This window comes from Chaetomium globosum, genomic scaffold, assembly GCF_000143365.1.
Source record: "Chaetomium globosum CBS 148.51 scaffold_2 genomic scaffold, whole genome shotgun sequence".
Lineage (NCBI taxonomy): Eukaryota > Fungi > Ascomycota > Sordariomycetes > Sordariales > Chaetomiaceae > Chaetomium > Chaetomium globosum.
Genome location: NT_165977.1, coordinates 3,850,059 through 3,875,045, shown reverse-complemented (window position 1 = coordinate 3,875,045; position 24,987 = coordinate 3,850,059). Strand labels below are relative to the sequence as shown.

The following is a 24,987-nucleotide window of genomic DNA, read 5'->3' as shown; positions in this document are numbered from 1 at the left end:
ACACAGGCCGACACGCAGGCAAATATCCAACTTGACGCTGTCTGGGACGACGACAAGCCCTTGAGCGAGACAGAAGATATAAGCTGGAAAACAAAACACCGGTGTCTGAATCAAATGGACGGGGAACCGAGATGGGAAGGGCCCAGGCTTGACTCGAGTCCCTTAGCCATCGGCGAAGGGATGCACTCGAAGCAAGGTCCCGTTCCATCGCTGTTCGTGGAAGTAGGCACCCGTTATTCAAATTGGGTATGGCTTGCCCAGGACTAGATAATAATAGATTGTATCTGCAGGAACCCGTCAGTAATGGAGTCAAATTTACCGTGGGGGACACGAAACGGCCGGCTACCTGTGTTGGTGCAATATTCTATCTAGATGCCTCGAAAGAAGGTACATACCAAGCAACACAGTGATCGACAACGAAAGGTAACACAACATCGAGCAACCCTTCAGCGGCCTGGATAGTGGAGATACACATTGAATAATGATGTGGCGAGATGCCAAACCATTAACTAAATCAGACTAACGAGGCCAAAGACTAACGACAGGAGACAGATGAACCAGGTAAAAATTATCAATCTTGCGTTTTAACAAGCTCTGCGCGGCTACCTCTGCGCCAGATGAGCCCAAACTATTAAAGGAGATCCCACCCCGCCCAACATCAACCCCGACCGCCCAACCCCACCCACCACCCATCCGTCCCCTCGAGTTCCATCCTCTCGAGCCCCTCCTTCCCTAGATCCCGCCCGTATCTAGTACAGGAAGCAGAACAGATGGGGATAACAAGTAAAGAGCAAAACAAAACGGGTAGGAAAAATGCAAGGAAAGAACAAACAGTATATCGAACAAGGTATCCGAGTCGAAGTGAAGTAAGAGAAAAACAAGAGAAAGCGCTGTGAACTCAAGATTAAATAGTCAGTAAGCGGTGTTAATGAAACACGGAGAACGAAGTAGAGCCCTCCACATGGACCAGCCAACAGTGCAGGTATTAGGTTTGCGGGAGCGGTGGTCCTCCCACTGGACCACTCTGTATGCGAAACCGTACCAGCCCTGCCCCCATTTGCCGAGCCCATGAACGATAATGCAGCAGAAGCAAGATGCGAAAAGCAACCAAGCAAAGCAGAAGAGCAATCCCCGAGGTAACGAAGCCCCCAACACCCACACGGCGCCTGACCTGACCAACAAAAGACATTACCCCCGGAAGGAAACAGGAAACACCAAGGAAAGAATAATAAGGAAAAAAAAACGACGCAGAGAGGTATATGCCCTTAGGAAATCCCAACCATACTTGATAGACATAAGAAATCGTCAACGTCATCAATTTTTTTAGTACACGCTGTCCTCATCCGCGCCCTGCGAGGTCATGGATGGCGTCGAGACGCTAGAGGATGCAGCAACATCGTCCACATAGCCGATCAAGGCTTGTGAGTGGAGGCGGAAGGATTCACCCATCAGCCGAGTGATTCTGCACGCAGATTGTTAGCAAATGTCCTTGAACAAACGAGAAAATGGCGGGGATAGGAACTCACCCCCAGACAACCACCTCGTCCAACATGGAGCCCCAGAGCCGAGCCACCACAGTGCTCAGATGCGTAACATAGGACTCGTCGAGGTCCTTGTCGAACAGCTGGCGGATGCGGTTGTACATGACCAGTTCCTCCTCCGTCGCCGGCTCTTCGTCATGTTCCAGACGGTAGAGCCACAGGCTGAGGATAATCATGAGATCCAGACCGCACAGCGGGTGTTCGATACTCCAGTTGGTCGGCGATGTGCGGGCCACCCAGCGGACGCCCTGGAGAACGGCGGTCTCAATACAGTCGTAGCATTCTTGGATGACCTTGAGCATCTCGCTTGAGCGCTTGACACGGTCTCTCGCGTTCGACATGGCCGCCGCTACCTCGTACGAGTCGTGATACCGCAGCGCCTCCTGAACCGTCTTCAAGTCCACCTCTAGCCGCGCACGCGCGTTGCGGAACATGGCCTTAGCGTTGAAGATCAGGGGATGCCCCTTGTGAGGCGCGCTCAGTGGCACCGAGAAGGCCTCAGGCTCGCAGAGATCCAGGGACTTCTCCCACGTCTCCAGAGCAAGTCGCAGCTTGTACTCGGTGACCACGTCTTGCAGCGCCTCGGGGCTGCGCTTGTGATACCAGACCTCGAGGAAGAGGGCGTTGATCATAACACGAGTCGCAAATGCACTGTACTTCAGCGTCTCGCCCTGGAAAAGGTTGTCGTGGGCCATCATGAAGGTGACGCTGGGAGACGCCTTGAGGTGTTCTTGCCAGGCATCCTCGGCGACCTTGATGTTCCACAGAGCCTCGGTGGACGGCAGCTGGAGATCCTCAAACTCGTTGAAGCTCATGGCCGGCGTGTGGTTGTATGTCAGCGTCAACAAACCAAAGAAGATGTAGACGGCGTAGTATGTACGGCGACAACCTTTCGTCCTCGACCCACTCGGCGCGGGGTTGGCGGGCGACCCTCACGAGCTTCCTGTCGAAGCTTCTAGTTCGTATCGGTTTTCCGGCAACCATGTTGGCAAGCAAGCTCTTGATTGAGCACGCCCCATTCGAGACCCTTGGCATCTACCGCTTCCAGCTGGCAAAGATCATGTTGAGCAACGAGCCCTGGCTATGGTCCCAAAGGGGGCACTTTCCGAGAGCTGAAGTTTTCCTTGTTCTGCAAGAACTGGTTGACGAGCACCTTGGACCCGATATGGAGCATGTAGGCTTGTTCCTGGTCGAACGCGTACAAGGCGCCGATGGACAAGACAGCCAGAAGCAAGGGGGGGGACACTCGGGTCGGGTCAAACGAGGCAGGGTGCAGGAACGGGAGGTGATGGTGGAACAGGCCAAAGTAGGTAGCCAAGTAGCGGTTCAACGAGGACAGGTTTGGTACGCGGAAGCCCTCTGGAATGGCGTGCTCGCTATCGCTGTTCCGGATGTTGTCCAAGATCATGTTCCGTTCCTCATCGCTGTGAACCTGAGGGGCTCGGAACCCTGCAGCGGGCTGGGCAGTGTCGACCGGGGTGTGGGTGCGTTGCATCAAAAAGGGAGACTGGGGAGTCGGCGTGCCGGTGGCCGAAGGGGGGAGCGAGTTGACGAGCGCCTGGAGGCCCGGGGCCATGTTGTTGGGATGTTGCGCGGCAAGAGGATGCGGCTGACTGGAGTTCTGCGCATCGAACGACGTCGAAGCGGCTGAGCTGATTGAGTGTGCCTTGGGTTCCTGGGACATGAAGCCATCCCACTGCGACAGGCCGATCGCACCGTTAGGGTATGTGACTGAAGGCTCTTGTGAAAAGGACATGTTCGAGCTGCCGTCGTAGTGGCTATTCGCCCTGGCCGCCGCCGTCGCTTTCTGATGCAGGTCAGCAACAAGCATGGCTGCGGTTTCGACATCGAAAACACCGTCGCTGCTGGCTTCGATCTGCTCGAGAGCTGATGCATCGATGGCGATCGCCGACTTGGAAGGGCCACTGGCCGGGCGGGTAGTCTTGGGGCCACCGCGACGCTTGCCGTCGCTGTGAAGGGGGACACCCCCATCTTTGGCATGGACGGTACGGTCGTGGCGGAGGAGAAGGTCGCGGCGCACGAAGGTGCTGCGACACTTCATGCATTTGAACGGCCGCTCTTTGGTATCTGCATCGACAGGTTAGTTTTGGATTGGATTGCGAAAGGCGCCGCGGGGGGGGGGAAATGATAGGGGCAGGGTGTATAACCCAAGAGAGCAACATACGGGATCGCTCATGTCTGCTCCTGTGTTCGCTCCTGCTGAAGGCCCTGTTGCAAAACTGGCACTTGTACTTTCTTTCCGGGGCGAGTGAGGTTTTCCGGGTAGCCGGTGTGGACGCGGCCGAGGTTGGCATGACTGCCACACTTGCGCCAGGCATCTTTGTGGACGATTGTCGCGTTTGCACGTCGAGCGGGGGAAAAAGACCGGTCGGCTGCAACGAAGGATTGACGGCGATGGCGACAATGGCAACGGTACTCGGAAGTGGTGTTGGACCCTCCTCACAGAACGATAGTTGAGATCGCCTGACTCCTCTCTCGCTCGCGCGCTCCCGTGGGATTTAAAGTGTGTCTTGCGGACTTTGCGTCGTGTAGCTGCTCATTGGTGATATGCTCATGGAATAGATGCCAACGAGGGGTTGAATAAGGTGGCCTTCGCCAAATGGGTGGGTGATGCCGTCTTGCTGCAGGGAGCGGAGACGTGTTGTTGTGTGGGCACGAGGGGTGGTCGGCCAAAAGGTGATGGGAGTGGAAGTGGAAAGTGGGAGGGGTTTTCGAAGTCGCTGACGACGGGGAAAGAAGGGGGGATGAGAGGGGAAAAATGGGCTGCGGAGGTTCGCGGAGGGGGGAAGGGAAACAGCCAATGCAGGTGGGGGTGCCACCCCAGCGACCACCGAGCTGCGTGTGAAAAGGTGGAACAATTTTGCTTTGTCCCGAACAGGCCTAGCGGCTCGCGTCCCCAGTCAAGCCCGGGAACGAGCTCTGGCGGACCCACCGAGTGGTTGGGAATCCGCAACCAGTCATTGACTTCCATCGCAAGGTGGCCGTTTGAGCTTGGGGCAACTCCCCTCGATTGTTGTCCTTCGGGGGAGCGGTGAGGACGCCCTGGCAATGTCTTGACAGAAACAACAACATTATTCCTGCGCTTCCGGCGCACTAAAGGGCATGTGGCGGGGTACCCGACAGCTGTCTTTCAAGGTCCCCAAGGTCTCGAGCAAGTACTGGCAAAATGAGGTGGGGTGCGAAGGGGGACACGCGGGGCAGAGGTGGAATTACCAGGAGAGGTACACGTCTTAGGGTTGACGCGAAGTTTGTGAGGGCTGCCTATCATCTGTCCCTCCTGCCTTAACGCGTTGGAGAACGGAGCTGCCGGGCTCGCGTTTGGCACGGCGGAAATTGGCCACGTTCACGTTTTTGGTAGCGCATCGCAGTTGCTTTTCTTCGATGTCCTGCCCCTCACCCTCGATTTTTTTTTTTTACAGGCGGCTGTGCAAAGACAGGCAACAACCCCTCGCGGAGTCCTCGAGCTCGGCGCCTCGTCTTCGAGAGCAGAACTCGAGCAGCTTCTGGACTGACCGCCATATCGGGCGGTTGGTGACTTCGAGGAGCAGTGGAGTTCGGAGCTGCAAGAGCTGCAAGAGCTTGGGGCGCTGTGGGTCTGCTAACTTCGTTGAAGCGTTGCGCTGTCATCGCGGGGCATCGCGGATGAACGAACTGAAACCCTTGGGTAATCCACCTTTACACAGCTGTCCAGCACGTTGTCTTGTACAGCCGTCCCCTAAAATAGCGGTCTCTCGACAGTGCCGTTTATTAGCAGGAGGGTCGCGGGTGGAGGTGTCGATATGCACGGCAATGCCGCAAGCAGGGCTGCGGCAGCGGGCAATCACAGCCAATCCCTTTTGTCGTCGACATCGAAAATGCCACATTGACAACTTTACAGGTGTCCCGTGATCGCCACTCACCCTACGAGAGCGCAACTCGCCCGTTTGGCCCCATAACGATTTGAGGGTTTCTTTACACTACAGGAGGCCCGTCAAAAAGTTGGCGGGGTCACTCCCCAGTCGGAGGTTGCGGCGCGACTTTCTGCTGCGAAGCCCCTCCCCTCACTCAGGCCTGGGCTGTCATCAGACCCTCGCTGCTTTGGGAGTCTGGCGCCCCGTGGACAAAAAAAGCCGAACTCCAAGTGCACGAGGTCGTAAGCGCCGACGAAACCTTTGACGAGAAGAAAGAAAAAGAAAAAGAAAGCTATTCAGAAGACGACATCTACTTTCCACTTTCCCCGATTTCTTTTATCTGATTTATTTTGCCCGGTATCCTTTACCTTTTCTCGTTTTCTTTTGGACTTTTTTTTTTTCCCTCTTCCTGCATTCTTTCTCCCAGTTCGAGTTCGGCTTTTTTTTGGCCAGAGGCATCCAGATCCCTCGGTTCCATCTGCGCGGTGGCAGCTGGGTCTCTGTGATCCGCTTAGGGGTGGATCCGACCGGTCAGGCTTAATGCCTTGGCGTCTTGGCCGAAGATGGCTAGAGCCCGCAGCGAAATCACGACTTTGCGATCCAGCTTCATCCATGGTAATTTAGAGGGGTAGCAATGACTCCATATAACTAATTGCTCGGCAGCGTTGCTAACGGTAGCTGCCTGGCTACCTCAGTCAAGCAACTGGTAAAATGCCCGAGTACCTTGTAACTTTGTACTCGTCCAGATCTGGCAGCACGGGGCTTGCGGCGCTGCTCTTGTTTGGATGAAGAGAATTTTCGTCCCCTGAAATTGCGCGCACGGTGGCCGTCAGCCTGCCAGCAAATTGCTGCGCTAATCCGGGGCGGAAGACGAAGCCGGTTGCTAGCCACATTGCCCGGCCCGGCTTTGGGGATGCAACCCCTCCCCCTCAGGAACCTTCGATTCCTCTGAAGCCACCCCACCTACCCACCTGCCCACCCTCCCCACCCGCACCAAAGTCGCAGCCCGGTGCATTTGGAGACGGGAGCTGCTCCCTTTTCGCAGAGTGGTCGCAGCGAACGGCCGGCCCGCAACCACTCGGTGCGCGTTCCCCGCTGCAGGTGTGCAGCATGCGGTGTGGGGAGCCCGTTTTCTCGCGATCGAAAGGACTGATGACGGCACCCTGTTATAGGTGCTAACGGTGTGCTGAGGGAGTGCTGAGGGGAACCAACAACGGCTACGGATTCCCGAGCTGATTTCTGATTGCCCCTCCTTTGTCAGCTGCTGGCAATCGAGCCCTTGCTTTCTTTCGGCGGGACACGATGAAATTTCGGGTTTCCAGTTTCCAGCAAACAATCCTGGAAAGCTGGAAAAATCCGGAACGGCGGAAAGTGACCCTCGAAACCATTGACACCAACCCCCCCGCCCCCCCCTGTATTTGTTGAATGCTGACCAAATTGTTAAGAATAGGGACGTAGTCGGTGATGATACCTAACTAGATATGGAGAGACCTGCTTGGGGCATAACCGCATCACCTGCACGCACAGAAACTTTTGACGCCCTGCGACGAAATGGCGGGGGATCTCGGGATTCGAGGGGCGGGTCCAAACGCTTCTCGAAGGAGCGGACGGCGCGCGACAGACCCATGTGAGCTTGGTTCCTCGGCGAGTTCGGCGGGGCCAGTGACCATTGAGGTTCATCGCCCAAAACCGTGGTTGATCGCCAGATCGATCGGGACCTTCAGCTTGTGTCGAACTGCTGGGTTCACAGTGTGTTCGTGCCCCTGGTCTCCGTCACACAAACTCTCTGTTCGACTTCGATATTTGGTTGCCTGCCGGCATCTCTTTTGAGGACGGATGGTGGTTGTTTGCTTCCTTCCCTTCAGTGTCATCTCCTGGTGTGCGTGTGTTTCGCATGAAGCGTTGGAGGTGGGACCCTCGACTCCATCCGGGTGACATCCGGCTCTCCAAACACATGGCCCGAGGCCGAGGGTTCGGAAATTGGACCCATTGACTTTTCTCGCTAACCCTGCTCATCCTTCATGCTCAGGACTGACTCGCCGTTTCGCATGAGAGATGCGAGGACGTCTCATCGTTGAGACGTAGCGGTTTGTGTGAGAAGTGCTTTCTGAGAATTGAATTGGCGGGCAGATTCTTCAAGCGCCTCATTGCCAATTTCTGACCTATCAAGCGCGTTGCTCAGGGGAAAAGAAGCAAGCCGGGATCAAGCCCTTCACCGCCGCACCTTCAAAGAAAAAAAAAAGAGGCGGAAGATCCCTTGCTCGGGGCGCCCGCCGGTTGCTCCAAAGGGAAAGGCCAAGTGGCGGGTTGATGCAAGCGAACCGGGCCATTTTCTCCCAAACGGCGGTGGCTTGCCCTGTGCCTTTCCTGCATCCGTCCCGGCCTGGTGCCGGACACCGCCGTCGACGGTCGGGACTCGAAAAAGGCCTAGCCTTGGTCAGGGATACACGTGGTCCTCAGCTGGTGGCTATCTGCCGAAAGTGTCGTGCGATGCGGTCTCGCGCCGAGTTGCTGTTGTCAGCGGAGAGCCGATCACAAAGCCCGATGGCGGAGAGGCCGGTCACGAGACCTGTTGGGCTCGGGGGGTTGTCGCCATCCCGGCGTGCGCTTCCGGAAGCGGTCCCGTGGAGACACGTGCTGCTGCTGTTGGTGCCCGATATTTTGTGTTGTCGACCGCGCTGTTCTCATCTTGACCGACAAGAAACCAGCTCAGCAGCGCTCACCGATAAGTCGGGGCGTCATTCACAAGCTGTCCGTCCGTCCACCCATGCAGAGCCGTTGGCCTCCAGCCATTCCAGCTGGAGCACTCCAAGACACCAGCCCGGCCCTGTTTGGGGCTCATGGGCGGGCGGAGGCTGGAGGTTGAACGCCACATTAACGGCCACGTGCTGGCGGGAGACCGCGAGGTAGGGTGTGATATATGAATGGCAGGCAGTTGCCACTTCCACCCCCACGGATGCTTCTTTGGCCATTTGCCTCTCGTTGCGCTTGATTCGGTTAGCAAAACGAGGTTGAAGCAAAGGGGCTGCTTACTTACCCATGTAAGCATGTAGCATTTGCCATCGTTAAGTCCCGCGCGGTCGCGTGTGATATCCCGAGACGATACCACGGGGTTTCGACATCTCAACCTTCGCTGTCTTAACAGACCTCATCCTTGCCATACCTACGGCGCTCGGTCGCCGAGAATGGCAGGTGAAGGACGTTATTTCTGAGATGATACTATCCAGTGATAGAGAAACGTGTCTTCGACCATCACTGCTGTACGAAAGACAAGACGGGAACTCAAAAGATACCTACATACGTTGGTGGGCGAAAAATGTGAAAATGTCGTCGCGAAACAGGATCTTGTGCGTCTGGGCCTCTCAGGTCAAGGCGGGCAAATCATTTGCTGGTGGATTAGGTCATTGCGCATGCTGAGACCACATCCGACCCTGTGATGCCATGTGTCGACTATGTAACGCGGGCCAATACCTCCTCGACAAAGCCTTGGTCGTACCCAACCCGAGGGCAAGGGCAAGTGGTGTGGAGTTACGGAGCAAGTCATGGCAAGCAACGTCTGACTCGCGGAACCTCAAGAGGACTCGGATGTTCACCTGGGCACGAATACAGTGATACGGTGCATCCTCCTGTGTATCTCCGGTGTTTGTATTACGAATTCTGTTGACTCCTTGTCTTCGTTCAAAACGAGTGCGGATGCCGGATGATGGTTTGATAACGACTCGAGCCGGCATAGGATCTCCAATGTGCCTGAATGGCCGTGATACCAGAACGAGAAGGAGGCAACTCGACAACGAGGGATCCATGAGCTGCAAGATGGCAAGTTAATGCCTCGTGTCAGTGGCACTGTGCTCGAGGCCAACAGGTTACTCCGGACATGATCGAATGGAGGAGGTCGATCGCCGATGGCATTATCGTCTTCCTCCCAAAGCTCACTACACTATCCCTTCATCGCGGGGTTGTGTTGTTTGACGACCTCGGCAGCGGTTCCGAGTCGGGAATCTTTCGCCGTGTTTTCCGGGCGGGAATTGAAAGAGATGGACAGCCCGAACCAACAGTGTGCCCTGTGGGACTGTGCTGCGTTCTGGTCTGGGCCTCCCTATCGGTACAGTACCATCGCGCGGCTGCATGGAAAGACGCTAGCACCGGAACAGGGAGAAAGCGTCGGGGGGTCGAGCGCCAAGACTCGTGGCTCAGTCACCATTCGCAGGCAAGCGCGACGGCCAGGACCGCACAAGGCATCTGCCCAAAAAGTGTGGTTACAATACAGGAAGGTGGCTTGGGATTTTACGGTTTCAAGTTCGTCTGCGAGGCGAGAATTGCAACCCACGATGCTGCTCGGGTCTTCTGGAATCAGGCGACGAAGGAAACAGTGGGTATCGTAGAGATCGAATGGCGCGTTGCAGAAAAGAAGCCCCCTCAAGCGAACAAGGTCCTGTCCAAGCTGCCCGTCCTCGAGCTGCCGTTCCCCTTCCTGGAAAGACTTATGCGGGCGGTACCGTACCCTGCCCTGTCCACCCCGCCCAAGCAAAGCTGGAGCCAACGAACGGACCTTTTGCCAGCCCTGGGCAACCACCGTCACCTTTTACCAGCAAATCCTTGAGCTGCCTTCGTTCGCCTGACTCTGACCGCAGGCAAAGCCCGGCTTGCACTGTATCCATATGCCCGTCATCCTTGATAGCGTTAGCAAAGTGGGAGAACTTTGGATTCACACTGACTTTGATTCGCGCATTGAGCGAGTTTGCGGGGAGAGACCTCGAAAGCGAGCGGATCCTTCCCAGCGGCCCGCCTGGCGAGACCAGAAATTCGGCGAATTGCACTCTTTCCCCCTCTCGACCTCCTGACGCGCAGACCATCAAATCCCCCCTCCTCCTCAAACCGACCAGTCAGATCGCCCATCGCGGCTCTTTTCGCTCTTTTGCAAGGTTCTCAAGCGCCCGCAAAAGAACGACCACCCGCCCGTCACTTTTATACTTTTGACAACCACCCACCTCGTGAGTGGTTGTCTTTCTTTCAACGCCGAAATTGGTCGCAACTCGGGCGCGCAACTTCGGTCGTCGATAGCTCGATCCTCAAGCCCACATTGCGCGAGCAAGTATCGCAGCCAGGGAACCCGCGGACTTGCACCCACGACTCGCCACAGTCGTGCTTTTGTTCTATGTCGCCCCCGATCGGCCTAATAAGAACCTCAATATGCTAATGACGCGAACGCCTGTGTCGGCCTTTCCGAGTCAGAGCAAATCGACCGCCTCCCCGTACTCAAATTCTGGGGCGCATCGCCACCCCAGTGATTCTGTCGACTCGACGGCGACGTTAGACGTTTCAGGTGGTGGCCGTGAGGGTTCTTACGTGTCGTACTTTACAGCAGATACATCTTCCGTCATGAACGGCATTGTCGGTTCAGCACCGCCTGGTGCTATGTACGTGCGGGCCCTCTACGACTACGAGGCCGACGACAGAACGAGCTTGAGCTTTCACGAAGGGGACACTATCCAGGTCATTACCAGGTTGGAAAGTGGCTGGTGGGACGGCGTGATCAATGGTGTGAGAGGTTGGTTCCCAAGCAACTACTGTCAGATTATCACGAGCCCGGACGAGATGCCAGACCTCGAAGACGTCGGCGACACTGAGCGGTTGGATGAAGAGAACGACGAGCAAGAGGCCTATGAGGAGGCGCTCGATGATGACGACCTATCCGACCATGACGATGGCGAGGAGCTTCCGCTTGAGGGGACTGACGGGGATCGTTCCAGGGCCGACTTTTGGATCCCGCAGGCCACGCCGGATGGCAGGCTCTTCTACTACAACACCATGACGGGCGAGAGCAGCATGGAGCTACCGCTGGAATCTCCCTCATCGCTAAACGAAACGGGACCCCGAGACCGTATGAATGTCAGCATGCCGGACAGGACGAGGCCGCCACCTGAAATGATTGCGAGGGGCCTGACCCAGGAAGAGGAGGAGGAATCTGACGTGAACTCGGCATCCGAGTTGGAGGGCGAGGCGTTGATGAACGCAGCTCGTGGCCCAATGTCAAAGACTCGCCGACTAGGTGCCAGGGACGGCATCTCGCCTGCCACTTCGATGGACTCGATGAATGGCCATTCCCCCGGAACTCGAGTGCGCGGCGACACAGTCGGAAACGGCAATTTGCATGCTCCGGTAGCAGGAGGCTCGACCTCGTTCACAAGCTCTGCATTCAATTTACCGACGGCTGCCACCATCCCGCGTTCGTTTTTTGATGACGGTACCACCCCGCCTTTGACCTGGAGCCGACTCGTTTCGAACATGAAGAAGTCGGTCGATCGCTATCGCCAAGCCATCGAAAACGGGAACCGGTCAGAGTATGTAGCACGGGCAGAGGACATCTCTGACCACTTGCGCCTTCTTCTCGCTGCCGGTTCAGGTACGACCGACAATCACTCCGGGCAGCCATCCATCATATCGACCAATAAGGCCTTGTATCCGCACTTCCGGGACATGATGTCCAAGTTCTCCAAGCTCGTTATCTCCTCCCATATTGCAGCCGCCGACTGGCCGAACGCCGAATCAGTTCAGAAATGTCTGCAGGAAGCCGACGGCGTTCTCCTGGGGGTGTTCAGCTACGTCGAAGTCGCAAGACAACAACGCGGTGAAGAGATCCCACGACTGTTCCCTGGTTTTGTCATTGGATCAAGCGCCGGCGGAAGTTGGCAGAACAACGGGTTGACCCCGCGCGACCCCATAACGTCCAATTTCCTCGAAGATGAGGAGGGCGTTGTAGAACCCACTGCTGTTCTCGATGGCAAGCTTCTCGAGCGATTGGACGAGCTGAAGCGGATGCTAGTCTCGAGCATTCGCGAGCTGGAGAAGAACCTCCTTGTTAGCGATAAGGTGGTCACCCCCTACAAGCATGAAATGATCGGCAACAATATCTGCGTCGCGGGAGGCAAGGTGTTGGACATGTTCAAGCCGTGGATCGCCATGATCGAGTCGATCGACCTGTCCCTGCTCGGAAACAGCTTCCAGACGCCGCAACTCACCGATTTCAGCACCAACAAGCAAAGCCTGTACGATAATATCTCGGATCTCCTTTTGGGCTGCCAAGCTGTTGCCGGGCCGCTGGCGGATGAATGGTCGGAAGTCCGGGGCCAGGCACTGGAAGAGAGGCTAGAGTATGCCAAGCAATGTGCCCGGGCCCTCGAGACCAACTCTTCACATATCGGTTTCTCCCTTCAACTGCTCTCCGAGCAAGTCTCAATGGTCCTTCAGCAGCAAGAGGTGCACATGCGCGAGGAAGCTATCCAGAGGGAACCACTCAGGAGGATGGAGACCATGCCATACGAACAGCCGCATCGGCGGACAGAATCCCGGGGGATGATGAGGCCAGGTCTACCGATGGGGTCTCAGTCTTTCACAGAAGGCGAGGCCCTGCCTGCCAACAACTATCGGAAGGGTGACCCCTCAAAGATGAAGCGATTCTTTGGAGAGGATCCAGAGCCGGTGCCACCACCGGTGGTTGAGGAAACTCCCGAGTTCTTGAACCTGGACCATGAAAGCGATTTGTCTTGGGACCTGAAAGTCACGCCTCCGGCTGTCAAGGGAGGTTCTTTGGTTGCCCTGGTGGAGCAGTTGACACGACACGACAAGCTGGACGCCAACTTCAACAACACATTCCTTCTCACATACCGGTCTTTTACAAATGCACGGGAGCTGTTTGAGATGCTCGTCAAGAGATTCAGCACCCAGCCCCCGGAAGGGTTGACACAGGCCGATTACGAGACCTGGCGGGACAGGAAGTTGAAGCCGATCCGCTTCCGTGTCGTCAACATTATGAAGAGTTGGCTCGACACCTTTTGGATGGAGGACTTCAATGAGGAGACCAAGCAGCTCATCCGTGACATGTTCAACTTTGCCAAGGACACCATCAAGACAGCTGAAACACCTGGGTCGGCCCCATTGATGTCACTCCTGGATCAGAGACTTGGCGGGAAAGACCTTGGCGGGCGGCGCATGGTCCAGACAGTCAACCAGAACACACCATCGCCCATCATGCCCAAGAACATGAAGAAGCTGAAGTTCCTCGATATCGACGTGACCGAGTTTGCTCGGCAACTCACCATCATCGAATCTCGGCTGTACAGCAAAATCAAATCGACCGAATGCCTTAACAAGACGTGGCAGAAGAAGGTCGGGGAAGGAGAGCCAGAGCCCGCACCGAATGTTAAGGCGCTCATTCTGCACTCCAACCAAATGACCAACTGGGTGGCCGAAATGATTCTGTCACAGACTGACGTCAGAAAACGCGTCGTCGTCATCAAGCACTTTGTGGCAGTCGCAGATGTAACACCCCCTTCCTCTTTTGTGTCCGACTTTGTCTGTCAGCAGTGGCTAACTGTGGGACAGAAATGCCGAGTCCTGAACAACTTCTCGACGTTGACTTCAATCATCTCGGCCTTGGGCACCGCCCCTATCGCCCGCCTCAAGCGGACATGGGATCAAGTCCCCCAGCGCGTCCAGGCCACCCTGGAGGTCATGCGCAAGCTGATGGCGAGCACCAAGAACTTTGGAGAGTACAGGGAAGCTCTGCACGGTGGCAACCCGCCCTGCATTCCTTTCTTCGGTAAGTCCGCCCCACATGGCCTGGATAACGGGTCTCGGTGCTAATTGACGTTCACAGGTGTCTACCTCACGGATCTTACCTTCATTGAGGATGGTATCCCGTCCATCATCAAGAAGACCAACCTTATCAATTTTGCCAAGCGGGCAAAGACAGCCGAGGTGATCCGCGACATTCAGCAATTCCAGAATGTAGCCTACTCCCTGCAGCCTGTGTCGGAGCTGCAGGATTATATCCTGAGCAACATGCAAGCTGCTGGCGACGTTCATGAGATGTACGACAAGAGCTTGCAGATCGAGCTCAGGGAGCGAGAAGACGAGAAGATCGTGAGGTAGGCAGCACCGCTCTTCTATTTTTGCAAAATTCTTTGCCTTTTTTTTTTTTTCTCTTTTTTTTCATGTTTTCCATTTCATCAAACGGTATATGATCATGATGTTAACGTGATTGTTTGTGCAGGGTCTTGGCCGAATCCGGCTTCCTCTGAGCGAAGCAAGGGGCGAAAGCTGTCCCACCCCTTGTGCCCCTCGTCACAAACACAACAATGTCTTGTTCAACACTTTTTGAGTGTGAGGTAATTGTTCTTCGCTATCAGCCACGCCCCTAGCTGAGTCAAACGACTGCAATACGATCCACAAGGCGGGACAAATATTCCAAATTCGGCCAGCAGCCACAGTACAGTTTCAGTACTGATGGAGAGGGAAGAGATCTCGATCTTGAAAGGGAACTGGGGCATATTTACAGGGCACGACATAACACGATACAACTTCACGAACAGATGCAAAGGGTATGAAGTGAATGAAAAGCGGCGAGGTCGGGCTGGGTTGGGACCAAGTCGATGAATACTGGAACCGGAATGGAAGTTCCTACACACTCTAAACAATTCAAGATTTGCATGCCGGTTGAGGTGGTTACGGGAATGGCGTTCTTGTTTTGGATCTATCTGGCTGGGAGCTACCTATTCTTCATGATGCTGGTTGCTTAAATGGGACGGATGAGGCGGGGAATGGAAAAACCTACCTTCACTACACCTACTTGAACGTATCTTAGCTATGAATGAATGGAATGGACCTGATGGATGGATGAGTGTTTACGAATCCCTTCTATCCCGCCTATGCGCCAACCCCAACCGGCCTCGTCTCTGTCAGCCTTCCGTCCCTGCAGCAGCCAGCAACTCAAGACCCCCTTTTATCCCGACTGGTTGACGTGCCGGGGCTGCAGGTCGGCCGCATCCCGCTTCTGTCAGCCAGTGATGTCTCGCAGCTCGCCCTGGCCAGTCAGTCGTCATGTCATCAGTCAGACGACTACACCGCATCGGAACGTTGATTATTATGACTCAAGACGAGACGATAACCAACGACGCCCGGGTTTGGCCGCCCATTGTGCGTCTCGTGACCCCATCCCTCACCTGCCCGATTAGTAGCAACGGTCAATAAACCAGCATCCCCTCCCCTCCCCTGCGCGGATCCATATCCACACCCGTCTGCACAGCATTCGGCATCTCTCCCTCCACCGGGAAGTTACCTGTTAGTATGTCGAGCATTTCCCCCCTCCCTCAGTGAGGGTCCTCGGACGTGCCACGTCCCGTCCAAAGAACCCCACTCGGGTTACCGTGCGGCATATGCGAGATGCACGATCCTTTGGAATGGATTGGCTGGCGGGGGGGCTTGCATGAGCCGCCTATCTGTGTGTATTCATGCAGGGCAGGGGAGGGCAGGGGTGTGGGGAGGGGATGTCTGGTGGTATGGTATGGTATTTTAGGGGGTGAGTGTGTCGTTTGTTGATACTGCTTTTCGGAGGCCTCGGGAGGTGTGGTTTGATTTGGTTGTATCTCGTGGCGAATTATGTACGTGCCGTCGTCAGGCGTGGGTGGGATGAGATGAGATGGGAATGAGATGAGATGGGAATGAGATGAGATGGGAATGAGATGAGATGGGAATGAGATGAGATGGGAATGAGATGAGATGGCGTTGTCGGTGAGTGATATCCCCCTGAAGGTGACGGGAACCGAGCTCTTGGCTGACTGCTCGATGTGATCCTTCTGGTGGCATTCTAGAAGACAAGGGTAAGCGGGGGTTGATTGGTGGCCGACGAAGCCGACCCCAACTCGGCTGTGTGTGACATGGGACAATGAACCGTTGTGTGGGACGAAGAAAGGGGGGATGCCAAAAATGATTGCTTGGCTGGATACACTAACGCCGCGATGTCGAGAATAGGTTGGGTTGACAGGAGCCTGAGGCTACTCGACGGGAGGATGCTGGCCCTTTCTACCATGCAAACTAGACAAAATGGAGCCTTCGCTCTGCCCTAAAGACGCCGAACGCCTACCGTACCTCATATAGAACGCCAATAACGGATCCCTGGCTGTAGCTTCCCAATATCAATACCTATCCCGACTCCTCTCCCTCTCGCCCTCGTCTTTGACCCCGTCCGTGACCCCGCCCGCCTCTTGCTCTAGACTCTTCTTCAGCCTCTCTTCTTGCCTCCTCCAATGCCCCCCTTCTTCGTAGTCCTTGCTGATCTTGAGCGCCTGCCTCAACCGCTCGCTTTCTTTGATCTTCGCGTCGGCCAGCTCATGCACCTGATGCATCTTCAAGTTTCGTTTCGGCCCAACCCCTCCCCTCCTCCCATCACCGGCCTGGTTTTTCTCCATCTCGGCCAGCAGCTTCTTACGCAGCTCGCCGCAGCGGGAATCAATCTCCTCTTCGTCAACCCTGTACCCCAAACGGTTAGATTAGCCTTTCTATCAATGGTTGGGGGGGCAAGGTGAAGCACGCACTCCTCCTCCTCGAGCTTGTCCCTGAGCTCGAACACCTTGACCTCAACCTCCCGCTTGCGCTCATGTTCCAAAAGACCCTTATCCGGCTGGCGCGGCTTGTGCCGGAGGGTGTCGACATCGTTGCGTGGGGCGTAGGGCGCGGCGTTGTCGCGTGGCCTCATGTGTGCCAGGTTACGCTGCACGTACCCGGAGGTACCGGAGCCGCGCGGCGTCGAGAGGCCGACATTGTCGGACATTGTATTCGGCAGGGTATATCTGGAGTCGAATTAAATGGTCCTGGCGAGTAGGGCGATAGAAAGTTGAGGTAGTTGTCGGTGATGCTAGAGACAGCTGCGAAAGGCGGTGTAAGGTTGAGTGGAGTTTCAAAGAGTTGGGGTGTCAATGGCCGGCAGAAATGACTCCAATGCGGGGACCCCTGTCAGTAACTCAACCCCACTGCGAAGTACAAATTCCGTATTGCCCCTCGGAGTCATCATCTCCCTCCAAACTGGACTTGCTACGCGAGGCAAAAGGGTATATTTAGGGCCTGTGTTCAGTTGAAGATCATAGTTGGAACAATCGGCCATCTAGTTCTTCATACGAAGTTGGTAACGACCAACAAGCGCCCAAACCCGCACTATGCCGGCCATCGAATCATCGGCATCCCTCGGGGTCGCAGAAGGGGAACTGCCATTTCCACCTGTCGCAAGGGAGCACATCCTCCATTGCTCTTACGACTACTGGTTTCCGAAGTGGGAAATGCTCTCAGGTTAAGGGCTTTTGGCACCCCATACTAATTAATGGCCTCAGATACCGCACTTCCTGCATCCGCTCCCGTATCATCCCCCTAACCCCCGACTTCGCCGCTTGGCTACACGAAGACGGCATCCTCCTCGCCGACGAGGACAACAAGAACGATGACGATGAGACAGCGACTTCCGACAACGGCGACGATGACTGGGAGCCTTCCTTTTCGACCTCCTCACACCCACCACCGCCCCGCGACGAGAACGACGTGTCTGATTCCGACTCGGAACCCGACGAGAACCAACCAGCGCGCCAACCCCCAGACGTCCGTTTCCCCGCCCTTCACGCCGAGATAACCTCCGCCATCAGCGCCCTCGGTGGCGCAGTAGCTCCCAAACTCAACTGGTCCTCGCCTAAGGACGCCACCTGGATCTCGCGCCACCCCAACACCATGAAATGCACCTCAGCCAACGACGTCTACATCCTCCTCAAGTCCTCCTCCTTCATCTCCCACGACCTCGACCACGCCTTCGACGACACCGTCCCGGCATCTACCCCCTCAACCACCACAAACAACACCACCAACCCCGATTTCAAACCCGTCCTCGTCCTCCGCACCTTCTTCAACCCCCTCCCATCCCTCGAATTCCGCTGCTTCGTCAAGGCGCGCACGCTCATCGCCATCAGCCAGCGCGACCTCAACTACTACGCCTTCCTGGATGCGCTGCGCCCACAAATCGCTCAGCGCGCGCAGGAGCTCTTCCGCAAGATGCGCTTCACCTTCCCCGACGGCAACTTCGTCTTCGACGTGTACATCCCCGAGGCGGATTACGACGATCGCAACGACGACGACAACGATGACAACAACCAAGCCTGGGGCGAGAGGAAGGTGCTGGGCCGGGCGCGGCTGATCGATGTGAATCCCTGGGCGCCGCGGACGGATACGCTGCTCTTTGATTGGGGGGAGTTGCTGGGGCGGGAAGTTGCGCGGCCGTTGTTGGGGTCTGTGGAGGGGTTGCATGAGGAGGAAGAGGAGGAGGAGGAGGAGGAGGAGGAGAGTTTGACGACGGATGAGGATGAGGAGAACACGGAGGAGGAGCCCGAGGTGAGGCTGGTGGAGCACGACGATCCGGCGGCGTACAACTTTAGCTCGCCGCAGTACTCGGCGCACAAGCTGCCCAAGGATGTGGTTGATGCGAGCTTGGCCGGGCAGGGCGGGATTAGAGAATTCGCGCAACGGTGGCAGAGGATTACTGAGGGGAGGGAGAGGTAGAGAAAGGGGGATGGCAGGGGAAAAAAAAGGACGGGAAAATAAAACAAATAAAAAGACTAGAGGGCGGAAGATATATACAATGCCTTCGATATGAGAAGATATAATCCATACATACACCCAGCCCAAAAAACATCACACCTCCAACAACATCCCTCTCCACCACCACCAGCGAGCCCAGCACCCCAACTTCCCTCAAACACCACTCCACTTCCCAAACCGCTGATACAACTTATACATCTCCCTAAACACCACCCTCCCGCTCGCATCCATCCCATCATTCATAACCCTCAACCCATCCGGACTCGTGATATCCAAGATGGCGTACGCCCCCGGCGCGAGGGCCTCGCGCACGCCGTGCGGCACCGCGTGCGCCAGCTGCAGCCGCACGTACTGCATCAGCACCAGCGGCATGAACTGCCCCGCGTATCTCTTTGCCCGGTCGCGCTCCGAGTCGAGTCCTGTTGTCTTTTGGGAGGAGCGTGATACGGAGGCGGCGGTGGGGGAGCAGATGAGGGTGAGGAGGCGCGTGAAGAGCTTGGCGTGGGTTTCCCAGCGCTTGTTGTTGGGGGTGGGGGTGGTGGTGGGGGTTGGTTGTTGGTGATGATGGGGGAGATTTTGGGCTCGGGAAAGGAGAAGCTGGAGGAGGGATTGCAGGGCGGTGATCAGGATGTGGAAGTGTCCGTCGAGGCGTTTGCGGTGGCGCTTGATGACCATTTCGACGAGGCGGCAGAGGGAGGGGTAGATGCTGGGTGAGTCGGAGATGAGGGCCTGGGTCGAGGGGCGGGCGGAGAGCGTCGATACGGTGCTGAGGGTGAGCTCGATGTTCCATTGAGTCATGCATGCCGGGTTCTGGTCGAGGAGGAGGTGGATGGATTTCGCCGTGAGGAGGAAGTGTGGGGCGGTGGTTGTCCGCACGAGACGGTTGCAGAGCGCGCTGTGGGCTTGGGCAAGGTCGAACCGGTCTGGGGACTCTGATGGTCGGGAGCCTGGAGAGGTTAGCAGGGTATTGTAGATGCGGACGTTCAACCTACCCTTGAGGTGTTGGATTAAACGGTAAATAACCAGCTGGCGACCAAGCATGTCCTGGGTCTCGTCGTCCTCAAGGAGCAACTCTTTGAGATACCCAAGTTTCGTATCCTCGTCGGCAGACTGCACCACAGCGTCGACATATCCCAGCAGAGATCTCTTCCCGAGAGCCGCAGCAGACTCGTTGTCCTCCGCCCCCTCGACGTCCTCTCCTTGAGATGGTGGCGATGCCACGGACATCTTGATTTTCAACGGCGACCCGAGTGCTTCGGGGAAGTGATTTGACACGAACATGCGCACTTCCCAACCAACCTGTAGTCCGTTCTCGAGAAGCGAGTCACTAGCCTCGATTAACGAGGGAACTGCGTTAGAAAGCGCTTGTTTCACCGCCTGACGGTCCAGCTCGTTCAGTGCTTCTAGGGCGACGAGGAGTGCCAACAGTCCCTTTCCGGTGCGCTTCTCGGCCGTGACAGCTGGTGATGCGACCTGAAGAAGCTGAGCTTTAAGTCTGCCAATGTTCAAGCCGTCCTCCTCAAGCTTTGTGACGATAGACGAAACTTGCGTGGTTGAGATAAAAGCTTGGAGCAGAACAAGTCGCGGCGCGGTCCCTGAATCCTGGCAAGGACTTTGGAGGAGCGAAATAGCATTTTTGAGATAGGTCTTTTCACGTTCCTCTGGGCTGCCGTTCGTCATTTGCCTGGGACGGGTTAGCTACACCGCAAGATTATGAGCCTAAAACAACATACCGAATAGCCAACACAGCCAGCTGCTGCAAGAGCTTGAGATTTTCCCGATCCCGCGGGGTATCATCTTTAGGAAGTCCTCCCCTGGACCGGCGGTTTGAGCGTTTGGTCAGGAGACAGCGTCCGACGGACTCCAAATCTGAAAAGCTCATGCCCTTTGGCTAGGTTAGTGTTGGCCAATGTATAATGGAGCTTTGACATACCTCGTAAAATGTCGGCCTCCCCATGAGCTTGATCATTAGACTGAGCACCGGTCTCCAGAACTCAGTCCCAATAGCATCTGGTTTGTCCGAATCTCTTGGCAGATGTGATACGAGCGCCTTCATCGCCGCCTCTCTCTGAGTTCTGCTCAGGATCTCGATAGGGACGCCAAGCAGGAACTGGACGGCAATCTTTGTCGAGGGCCCAGACCTGCCTGCCTTCGAGGTATCGATCATCGGAATTACCGTGTCAATCAACAAATCTAGGTCAAGTTAGAAACCAGTGTCCGTATGCGTATGCTTGTCAACCTACCCATTAGTTTCTGATTGTTCACATTGCTCTCGCGTCCAAGGAGCAAGTGTGATACTGCCACGGCCGAGTCCGTACGGGAGGGATCGTCGCTTTCAGATACAGTGAGGAGAGATAGTATCCCATGCGGGATCTTCCCATTCTTCTCTATGAGTAGGCTGAAAGGTATATTAGCATCCCGGCTGAGGAAGAAGAAAACTCGGGCCGTACCTCAGAACACGCGGCGCGTCAGAGAGTACCCAAGAGAGGTATGCCCCTCTACTAACTGAAGATTCGCCGGTGTCGGAGTCGAGTTCCATAGGCTCGCTGCCCTTCTCGATCCTCCCGAGAAAGGAGCAGATCAGTGAGGCCGCATCATCCTCATCGCGCTGCGCCGGGATGGTTCGCTAGCCAAGCTGCGACGCAACATTTGAATGCAGAGAAAGTATCTACCCGGTCGAGAGGAGACTTCCCGGAGAGCGCTCTTGATATCCGACTTGATTTGCGACCAGATCTGGTCAACCTCCTCGAGGGTACCCCTGGCGATCGCCTTGGAAGCCACCATCCACCGGCATGCAGAGATGGCAGGGAGGTCCTTCTTGGAGGGCTTTTCCAAGAAAGCGCCCTGGAAGAGTTTGATGTTTGCAACATCCACGAATTCTTCCTGCGAGATACCGCCAGAGATGGCTTTGAGGATGTGTATCCTGGCCATGCTCTCGGTAGGCTCTGTCTGAGACGAGAGCCACTCCAGGGTTTCGACGAGCTGGGTTGAATTAAGGGACGATTGGAGCAGTTTTGCGACCGTGTCAGCAAGCTCCTTTTGCGCCCACAGTGGCTGTAGGCCAGCTTTCGGTTTGACAGGAGCAAGATGCTTGAGCCAAATTCGAACGAACGTCGACAGATCGCGAGCCTGCGCGTACCCATCCGCAAGTAAAACGATGAACTGCGCCGCTTTCTTCGAGTCCTCGTCCGCGAATGATTCGGGCTGTTTAGTCTTCTCCAGAATCTGTTCGAGGAGCTGCTTCCCTTCGTCCGTGACCAAGAAGACGTCTGGGTTGAGTTTGGTGACGGCAAGGAGTAACCTCCAGTCATAAGCGTCTGCCCGGAGGGCATAGTCGCTGCACACAGCGCGGAGACTGGTGGCCGATAGAACCGTGCCTCGCTCTGCTGCTATCTCCAAGGCCGCCCTGACGGCTACCGTCTTGTTTTCACGGCCTAGGTTCTTTGCAGCATGCATGATGGCATCGAAGACAGCCTGTACCCACGTTTCGTAGTCTTTCCTGGAAGTTGTACCGCCAATTTCCAGCGGGGATTTGCTGACCAAGTCAAACAACACAGGGAAGGTTATCTGGGCCGACGCGCTCGACATGTCAACGACGACTTTAACTATGTCTTGGCTCCCTTTGGTCAAGAACAGCGCTTTGGCGGGTAATATTAGGTTACGTGCTAAGAAACGACGTAGGTCCCGAGCCCATTGACCCTGAACCGCAAATTCGATCCCCAGCGGCATCTGCTGTGGGATGCCGGCCAGCTTGCCAAGAAGTCGAGTGGCCGTCCCCGAGAGATGCGTTGCAACTTCAAACGTGTCCGCTGCGCCCTGGAGGTGAAGCTCCCATAGGGCGGCGAACGTCGACAGCCACGAAAACTGCTCCTTCAATGGCTCGGGCTTGGGTCTATCCAATGCAAGACCACAGATGGCAAGCCAAGGGACCAAGATGCCCATAGTCTCGGTCGAAGATGTTGAGAACAACGACTTGACATGCTCGGCACCCATCCGATGTGTGGCGGGCCCATCTTGGGATTTGAGCTCGCATCGTGAGAGAAGGATCCGGATGGCCTCGAAGCTAGCCTCGGCAGTCTGCAGGCAGCCGGTCGCCCGCCTTTGTCTCGCAGCATCAAAACCAGCTGCGTTGTCTCTTTTCCTTTTCCGGGGATTCGCTGGGTTCTCCACAGTCGGCGCGTCAACCATATCGACGTCTGAATCACCCCCATCCTCACGAGTTTCTTCCTGCTGCGGTGCTGAAGCATCCTTGAGCGTCTGTTGTAGAATGCTAACAAAGCGGCGATCCGCTAGCGACTTGGCCAACGAGAAAAGGGGGACCAAGGCGAAGATGGCGGCCAATATATCCCAAACTCGAGGGTATCGTCGTACTCGTTCGGCATTCGCAGAGGTTCCGGTCATGTTCTTGAGAAGCCACCGTAGCAGCATTTCCTCGGCAGCATGGAAGCTGCCTCCCTGATATTCCTCAAGAATATCCCAGACTCTCTCGAGTCTGTCGGGTATTGTTTCGACGTCGCCCTGGTCGAGTGCTCGTACTGCGCGTACGAGGGTGGCTTCGCCAGCCTGCGCAGAGGTTAGAATTCAAGCCAAAGATGGTGGGGAAAAGCGATAAAAAAAAGCTTACCACAGTACGGTCGCCCATTGTAGCGGAGTATTATTCCCAGATTTTTGAGAACATCCCCAGTTGGTGTCTTGTCCTCTTCAAACTGTGTTGCAATTGGCATGCGAGTTGCCTGCCCCACGCAACCCGCGACAGAAGCCAAAGCTGCCCCAAAATTTACAAAATTCTGCCGCTCCAATCTCGAATTTGCTCCATTCCAGCTCTATACCCCTGCCATCACATTGCTCACCGCCTTCGGGAAGACCACGGCAACGACCGAGCCATTTACAACAGGCATTCGAGCTCTTGGCACGACGTTTGTCCGGAGCAAAATAGCTTCATCGAGGAGCACGAGGGACAGCTGCCGCCTGTTTCCACCACCGCCCCCAGCATTGCATTTTGACCTCAATTGGGTCACCCTTTAGAGGTAAGCGACCCCGAAAGCTTCGCAACGGAAAGGCTTCGCTAACACGACTGTCGAACCCGGCAACCCAGTCACAGCTCCCTTCGATCGCCCGCACACGTCACGTCACTTACAGTTGAGCCGCCATGGCCGAGACCGCTACCCCTCCTGCGCCCACCCGCGCTGTGTCGCGCCCCGTCAGCGAGGCTCTTCTTAACGAGAAGGTCAGCACCACACCAGATACCCCCCCGGGCAGCAGACAGTACAGCACAGCACATGCTCGAAACCAGATAGCTAACACACATGTCAACAACAGTGGGACCGCTGCCTCTCCAACCTCATTATCAAGTCCTCGCTCGGCCTCGGCTTCGGCGTCGTCTTCTCCGTCCTCATCTTCAGGCGGAGAGCGTGGCCGGCGTTTGTCGGTGTTGGTTTCGGTGCGGGGCGGGCGTACGAGGAGTGCAACTACAGCCTGAAGGCGGCGGCACGGGACATCAGGAAGCAGGCATGAAGATATAGTGGTTGGGGAAAGTGGCTAGGTGGCAGCGTTTTACGAGCTGGCTTGAGAGCTGACGGACTTCTGTTCGCCGACCACGGCATGGATAGAGAGCGAGGGCGGGAACACTCGGCTGTACAAACTCTGTTTCATCAGTCAACTTAGAGGCATAAAAAATGCAACGTTTCCTTTGTTTAGCTTCGTATCTACGGCATACTGCTATCCCGTAACCAGAAGCAGAATCGATTCAAAACCAGGGCTATTGGTAACAGTGCAATCCGAGTGCGCCACCACGCACTTCGCCAGTCAAGCTGTGCTGGTTAAACAAGACACTCGCCATCGGCAGATACTCGCGGCGACACCCGTCTCCGACACTCGCCAGCAAGGCGCCACGCGGGACGTCCTACACTCCTCATAACCGGAACCGAGTCCCTCCTTGCCTCGAACCCATACATCCGTTCTCTAATCCTCCCCTCACCCCCAGCTGCATCCCCAAACTCCACGTCCCTCACCAGCGGCGGCGGAGCCAACCTCACGCCGCCGCGACACCAGCGACACACTCCTCCCCAGCATCTGCGGGCCCCAACGCAATCCGGTTTCCCAACCCTCCCAAGCATTTCCGCTCT

The 24,987-nt window shown here is 56.0% G+C and overlaps 7 protein-coding genes across 7 annotated transcripts; 3 read left to right on the top strand and 4 right to left on the bottom strand.

The window, feature by feature from the left end:
- Positions 1 to 1,323: 1,323 nt before the first annotated feature.
- On the bottom strand, positions 1,324 to 3,880 carry CHGG_03330 (uncharacterized protein; the record flags this gene model as incomplete). Its single annotated transcript, XM_001229845.1, has 5 exons — positions 1,324 to 1,462; positions 1,527 to 2,472; positions 2,523 to 2,589; positions 2,644 to 3,629; positions 3,727 to 3,880. The coding sequence occupies 5 exons, from the start codon at positions 3,878 to 3,880 to the stop codon at positions 1,324 to 1,326; spliced, it is 2,292 nt and encodes a 763-aa protein (XP_001229846.1).
- Positions 3,881 to 5,963: 2,083 nt separating this feature from the next.
- Positions 5,964 to 6,467, bottom strand: CHGG_03329 (uncharacterized protein; the record flags this gene model as incomplete). The annotated part of the gene is made up of 2 exons (XM_001229844.1): positions 5,964 to 6,134; positions 6,420 to 6,467. The coding sequence occupies 2 exons, from the start codon at positions 6,465 to 6,467 to the stop codon at positions 5,964 to 5,966; spliced, it is 219 nt and encodes a 72-aa protein (XP_001229845.1).
- Positions 6,468 to 10,867: 4,400 nt separating this feature from the next.
- CHGG_03328 (uncharacterized protein) lies at positions 10,868 to 14,532 on the top strand (the record flags this gene model as incomplete). The annotated part of the gene is made up of 3 exons (XM_001229843.1): positions 10,868 to 14,051; positions 14,109 to 14,379; positions 14,505 to 14,532. The coding sequence occupies 3 exons, from the start codon at positions 10,868 to 10,870 to the stop codon at positions 14,530 to 14,532; spliced, it is 3,483 nt and encodes a 1,160-aa protein (XP_001229844.1).
- A 1,893-nt stretch (positions 14,533 to 16,425) lies between these two features.
- CHGG_03327 (uncharacterized protein) lies at positions 16,426 to 17,060 on the bottom strand (the record flags this gene model as incomplete). Its single annotated transcript, XM_001229842.1, has 2 exons — positions 16,426 to 16,759; positions 16,825 to 17,060. 2 exons carry the CDS (start codon positions 17,058 to 17,060, stop codon positions 16,426 to 16,428), a joined length of 570 nt encoding a protein of 189 aa, XP_001229843.1.
- A 382-nt stretch (positions 17,061 to 17,442) lies between these two features.
- CHGG_03326 (uncharacterized protein) lies at positions 17,443 to 18,823 on the top strand (the record flags this gene model as incomplete). Its single annotated transcript, XM_001229841.1, has 2 exons — positions 17,443 to 17,555; positions 17,614 to 18,823. The coding sequence occupies 2 exons, from the start codon at positions 17,443 to 17,445 to the stop codon at positions 18,821 to 18,823; spliced, it is 1,323 nt and encodes a 440-aa protein (XP_001229842.1).
- Positions 18,824 to 19,015: 192 nt separating this feature from the next.
- On the bottom strand, positions 19,016 to 23,504 carry CHGG_03325 (uncharacterized protein; the record flags this gene model as incomplete). Its single annotated transcript, XM_001229840.1, has 5 exons — positions 19,016 to 20,546; positions 20,596 to 20,753; positions 21,369 to 21,488; positions 21,551 to 23,425; positions 23,487 to 23,504. The coding sequence occupies 5 exons, from the start codon at positions 23,502 to 23,504 to the stop codon at positions 19,016 to 19,018; spliced, it is 3,702 nt and encodes a 1,233-aa protein (XP_001229841.1).
- A 507-nt stretch (positions 23,505 to 24,011) lies between these two features.
- CHGG_03324 (uncharacterized protein) lies at positions 24,012 to 24,376 on the top strand (the record flags this gene model as incomplete). The annotated part of the gene is made up of 2 exons (XM_001229839.1): positions 24,012 to 24,089; positions 24,182 to 24,376. The coding sequence occupies 2 exons, from the start codon at positions 24,012 to 24,014 to the stop codon at positions 24,374 to 24,376; spliced, it is 273 nt and encodes a 90-aa protein (XP_001229840.1).
- Between the last annotated feature and the right edge of the window lie 611 nt (positions 24,377 to 24,987).